Source organism: Carlito syrichta, unplaced genomic scaffold, assembly GCF_000164805.1.
Source record: "Carlito syrichta isolate Samal-C Ts95f unplaced genomic scaffold, Tarsius_syrichta-2.0.1 Scaffold309479, whole genome shotgun sequence".
NCBI lineage: Eukaryota > Metazoa > Chordata > Mammalia > Primates > Tarsiidae > Carlito > Carlito syrichta.
The window spans coordinates 319,255-325,350 of NW_007253575.1; the positions used below are offsets into that span (position 1 = coordinate 319,255).

General features: G+C 43.5%; 1 protein-coding gene across 2 annotated transcripts in view; it reads right to left on the reverse strand.

The window, feature by feature from the left end:
- Positions 1–4,054: 4,054 nt before the first annotated feature.
- Positions 4,055–6,096, reverse strand: part of LOC103269766 (major histocompatibility complex class I-related gene protein) — a 19,653-nt gene continuing 17,611 nt past the window's right edge. The window contains exon 6 of one of the 2 annotated variants that reach the window (XM_021717228.1): positions 4,055–4,242. In XM_021717228.1, coding sequence (XP_021572903.1) covers positions 4,202–4,242 — 41 coding nt within the window. In that variant the 3' untranslated portion in view covers positions 4,055–4,201. The remainder of the gene's footprint in view (positions 4,243–6,096) is intronic. The other variant, XM_021717229.1, reaches the window with a different exon arrangement.

A 6,096-nucleotide genomic window follows, 5' to 3' on the forward strand; every position in this document is an offset into this window, starting at 1 on the left:
CAGTTGTGACAGATTGTGTCTTTCCAAAAATGTCCACAACATATCTCCCATCTACATGCTCTTCTTACAAGGTAATTTTGACAACCTTCTAACCACGTGTTGGGGTCTATGTTTCCTCATCTTGAATTTGAGCAGGATTTATGACTTCCTTGACCAATTAGAGTATAAAAAGAGTGACACTTTGTGACTTCCAAGGCTAGGTCATAGAAAGGCTGTGCACTTCTGCCTTGCTCTCTTGGGACACTCGCTCCTGTAAGCAGTCTGACTGCCCTGAAGCCACCATGTTGTGGGAAGCCCAAATGAATCCCCACAGAGAGACTTCATGAAGTGTCCCTGAGGCTACATAGAGAGAGATGTCTGGCCACCACCCTGGCCACTTTAGTCTTGCACCATTTCTGTTCCAGTCACCGCTTGCCTGCAACTCCATGAGAGGCTACAAACTAGAACTGTCTACCCAAGCCCTACCCAAATTCCTGATTCATAGAAACTATGAAAGATGATGAAATGAGTGTTGTTGTTGTTTTAAACCACTAGGTTTTGGGATTTGTTACACAGCCTGTAGGATTTGGGGTAACCAGAAGCTGGAAGGACTTTGGAGAAAGGGAGGCCAAAGGGAAAAGGAGATGCAGGGATGTTACAGAGAGATCCAAGGCTGGAAGATGGCAGTGTCCAAGGACAGAGCAGTGTTGAAGGCAATTCGGGACAGGCAGTAGAAGTATCCACTGCAGCCAAGTGGAAATGCCTGGGCTGGAAGACAAGTTATCTGTGCTCCTTCTAGCTCTGCTGTCCACACCATGTGGCTGTGACCAGTCCCTCTCCTCCCCAGAGGATACTCCATGAACTAATAAATTGTGTGTGAGAAAACCTCAGCAAGGGGAGGTAACAAGAAAGAATGTGGCCCTTTGCACCAATTCTGGGGAAACCAAGCACTCTTCTTGCTGTGATTTAGTTGTTATATAGATGTTCCTGTTAGAAGATGCACTGACCAGCTGAGACAAATACCTGACCTGCTTGGCAATTGTGTCTCTCCCAATAAATTATACATTGGCACCCTACTTTATCCATCCATCTAATCACATCATGGGAACACTGGGCTTGCACATATAAGGACAAAAACCCCAGAAAGTGGCAATCGAAATAAGGTGTGACTGCTTGTGGGACTCTGCCAGAAATGATCAGCTGGCCTCCCTAGTGGATGACTGCACCTCATGGCCACAAGTGCAAACTCAACCTTCTATTGGGCCAAAAATAGAAGAGGCAAAGTCAAGTCGTTCCCCAGAAATAGGGGAAAAATCAGAACTCAGAAAGAGCAAGAGGAGGAAGAGAGAAAAAGGCCAAGCCGCTGATGAGAGAGCTCAGGAATCCTACGATGGAAGGGTCTGGCCCAGGAAGCTGCGCCTGACTTCAAACTGCTTTCTCTTCCTCCCTGTTACATCTGCCGTGCTTTAATGTTCTACATCTTGGTCTGTATGTATTAAAAACAAAACACCAAAAAAAAAAAAAAAAACCCAAAAACAAAAAACCCAAAATCAGGTAATCAATGTAGTGAAATTTAAAAAAAAGAACAGAATTGAACAAGTTTTTCATTCTCTTGGTCCAAAATACTCAGTAAAGACAACTCAAAGCCAGAATATAATAACACAGTTCTTTGTTTTTAATGTTGACATTATGGTACCAAATGCTTTGAGATTCTGCTCACTGAGCATTTGCAGTCAACAAACATGAATGAATGAAGTGATAACAAGTCTAAGATTATTAGGAAGTAATATCATCTTGAACCATCTACAGTAAAATGAAGGTTGTAAAATTTTAGGTTTTTTTTTTTAAATCACCTTTATATTATAATTCTTTTCTTACTTTTATGTTTGTGTTGAGTCAGGATCTCACTCTGTCACCCAGTGGCCATGATCAAGGCTCACTGCAGCCTCAGCCTCCTGGGTTCAGAATCCTCCTGCCTCAGCCTCCCAAGTAGCTGAGACTACAGGCATGTGCCACCACGCCCTGCTAATTTTTTTTATTTTTTATTATAGCAATGAGGTCTTGCTATGTTGCCCATGCTGGTCTTGAGCTCCTGGGCTCAAGCTATCTGCCTGCCTCAGCCTCCCAAAGTGCTGAGATTACAGGTGTGAGCCACTGTGCCCAGTCTATAATTCTATTCATATTATAAAATCCCCCAGGGAGAAACATAAGTGCTGTAACAGAATGTTTTGCCGTTACACCCTTGTTCTTGCCTCCTCCTCTTCTTCATCCTTTTGGGTATCATATTATGTGTTAGGTGAAGGGCATGGCCCTGGGCACACAAAGGGCTTTTCACCATCCGTGTCTTTGATGAGAGTACCATCAGGTGCAGAGTCTAAAGATATTTACATAGACACATCATTTGTATCTATCTAAATATGTACTTTTCCACTTTAAGTGCCCATCCAAAAATATATTACAGCCTAATTATGCTGATTGTAAAAAGAGCCATTCCAGAAATAAATGTGCATGTATTCTCTTCACAGTGCAAGGCTGCTTAGAAGATGGTATGGAAATTGCCCGTGGCAGCCCAAAAAAACAAAATAAACAACTGTGTTCCTATGCAACTCAACAGGCCCTGGAAAACAGAGATGGAGAGTAGGACCTTGATTCCCAGAAGCAGATAGAACAGTGGAGCAAGGTGGAAGCCTGACAGGTGAGTTCTTAGGGGTCTGGCACACTGGGCTGTCTTTATGTGTGCTTATAATGATTAAAACAAAAGGCAGATGTCACAGTCAAGGTCAGGGGAGAGTGGAAGTCAAGACTGAGGTGCAAGACAAAAGCCAGTTGTCAAAGTTAGGGCCACTGAAGTAAGTATCATGGCTAAGGTATGCAGACAAACAGGGTCAGAAAAGTGGGACAGACAACAGTATGGCTGATAGCACTAGGAGAAGTAGTGACACATGGCAGGACAGGAGGCAAGTAAGGTGGGGATCCTTGGGGGTTGGGGAGAGAAAGGAAATCAAGGCATATTAATCCTCACAATGGGGCTTTTCTTTATTCCCAGTACAGATGTTGGAATGATAGCATTTGTAGGAAGATGAGTCTGGCCCAGCTATGATAAGCCAGGATCAGAAAGGCAGAAGGTAGAATTAAACTCTCTTCTGAGACATAAATGTACTATTATTTGTATATTAAAATGTTGCAACTTGGGTCCAGGTCTCTGTAGTTTCACTGGAGGTGATAATATATCTGATAATTAGTGTTCTTTTTTTTGAGTCAGAGTCTCACGCTGTTGCCCAGGTAGAGTGCAGTGTTACAATCACGACTCACCACAGCCTTGATCTCCTAGGCTCATGTGATCCTTCTACCTCAGCTTTCTGAGTAGCTGGTACTACAGGTGTGTGCCATCATGTCCAACTGATTATTTTATTTTATTTTTTATGTTTTTAGTAGAGATAGGGTCTCACTATGCTGCCTAGACTGGTCTCAAACTTCTGGGCTCAAGCAATTCTCCTACCTCAGCCTCCCAAAGTGCTGGGATTACAGGTATGAGTCACTGAGGCCGGCCAATTATTGTTCTTAATTTCCCCACAAAAGACACAAAGAGTGAGACCATCTTCATAGATCTGACCAGGCATATTTCAAGATTCCAAGCTACCAGGCACTTTTGCGTTCTCTCAGGTCAGAAAATGTTATAAAATAATCAAGCCATTCACAGGTTGTTGTAGAAACTTTGCTGGCTGCTCTCAAAAGGGTCCAACCTGACCTAGGCTCACAGTCATGGTGCCCATGATGTTAGAAGCTCTTGTACAATAAAACTTCTCATGAAAGAAGATGAATGAGAAAGGCCCTGTTACAAGTTACTGAGGTGTCCTTCACATGTTGTTCAAGTAGAGGCTGGATGCTCAAGTCAAAGGCCCTGTGGGAGACATTTCCTGCCCAAGAAGGTTCTGTCCAGCTTGGAGAGTCTCTAATCTACTCATAAATCACAGTTGACAAATGGAATGTAGTGAAGTGTTGTATCATGAGACAAGTTGTATTTAAAACCAAATGTGATAAAAGAGGCTGAAGGCTGACAGTCTTTTTGCAGCCTCTATCTTTCTGTCATAAATGCTCAATCCTATAGCACCCATGCGAGTGTGGGTGGGTTGAGAGCTTCGAGCATTGGACTTGAGTCTGTGGAGAACAGATGAGACCATGGCCCCCAGAGGAAAGAGAACTGAAGGAGAGGGATCTGCCATCATCGTTCTGGTGCAGGAAGGTAGATGATGCCATTTTGCTCTGAAAGGAACAGAGGTTTTTAGTCAGATACAAGTATGTTTCCTCACAGATAAAAAATAAAGTATGCAATGTTCAGCAAAATCTGCAAAGCAGGCACTGACAGTTTTAGCCTGCTTTGTCAAGGTTCTCTTAGTACTTGGCAAACTATAACTCAAATTTATGAGTTTCATAAGATGAAGAGCAGAAACTCACAGTCCATACTCTTTTTTTGGGTGGGGGAGGGTAGGGCTCTCACTCTGTCATCCAGGCTAGAATGCAGTGACACAATCACGGCTCACCATAGCCTTGACCTCTTGAGCTCAGATGATGGCCCTGTCTCAGCTTCCTAAGAGGCTGGGACTATATGCACACACCACCACACCTGGCTAATTTTTTTTCCCCCAGACTGGTCTCAAACTCCTGGCCTCAAGCAGTCCTTCTGCCTCAGCCTCCCAAAATGCTGGGATTATAGACATGAGCCACCGTCAAGCCCATATCATTTTTGAGAGAGGTGTGTCATTATTAAAAAAAAAAAAATCATTTTTCTTCACAAGCTATCATTTATTGGATTAGGATCAGTACCGCACTTTATCTATAAAGAAAACATTAATGCCCCATTAACTCTCTTGATTTTCAAGTAAGGGAATTATTTTTACTTTGATCTAACAACATGCTTTTTTGTACAGTATCACCTAAGCTGGGGTTGAGGTCTGTGTCTATGAAGCAAAGCCATGGTCTTAGCCCACTCTGGATTCAAAGCCATGATCCAGATTGCATCAATATTACACTGTGATCAACTTAAACAATTAATGAAGCCAGAAGTGGCAATAACCTTATGAGGCTAGACTGTAAGCTCTATGACAACAGAGATCATGTCTGTCTTGTTCATTGCTATATATCAGCAACCAGTAGAATGCCTGGAACACTGTAAGTAATCAATACATGACTATTGAATGAATTCATTTTTTTCCCTCACAGTATCAAGAGCCTATATGTCTCCTTTTTCTTCTTCCTCTTTTCCTTACTCCGAGTCCCATCTTCCAAAGGTATCTCTTTTTTTGAGACAGAGTTTCACTCTGTCACCCACGCTGGAGTATAGTGGCACAGTCTTGGCTCACTGCAGCCTCAAACTCCTGGGCTTAAGTGATCCTCCGCTTCAGCCTCCCAAATAGCTGGAACTACAGGTGCATGCCACCACGCCCAGCTAATTTTTCTATGTTATATAGAGATGCGGTCTCACTTTTTTGTTCAAGCTGATCTTGAACTTCTGGCCTCAAGAGATCCTCCTGCCTTGGCCTTGCAAAGTGCTGGGATTACAAAAGTATCTACTCTTAAACATGCCTTGTTTTGACAAATGAATTTAGAAAAAAAAAATCATATGATTGGGAAGGAAGAATCACTGTCAACGTGGGAAAACTGGCTGAAGTCTTGAAACGAAGAGTGACATTCCCTCAGAAATCAATGAGGTCACTACTGATAATAACATGGTTTGGAAAAAGACCAGTCAAGATCACTGTATCTTCTCTGACCCAACTTCTAAGGCGACAGTTGACCTAGACAGATGTTGTCCTGCTATGTTGATGTCAGGCCTCCTGTGAAGACAGACCACTCTCATTGCAAGCATTGTCCATGCAGTGTGTTCCCTACATAGTGAGAGGGTTGCCGGGCTTGGTGGCTCAGCCTGTAATCCCGCGCCTTTGGGAGGCTGAGGTGAGTGGATTGCCTGAGCCCGTGGGTTCGAGACCCGCTAGGGCAGCGAGATCTCATCTCTACAATAAAATCAAAAAATCAGCTGGGCGTGGTAGCGCATGCCTGTAATTCCTGCTACTTGGAAGGCTGAGGCAGAAGGATCGCCGGAGCCCAGCAGGTCGAGGC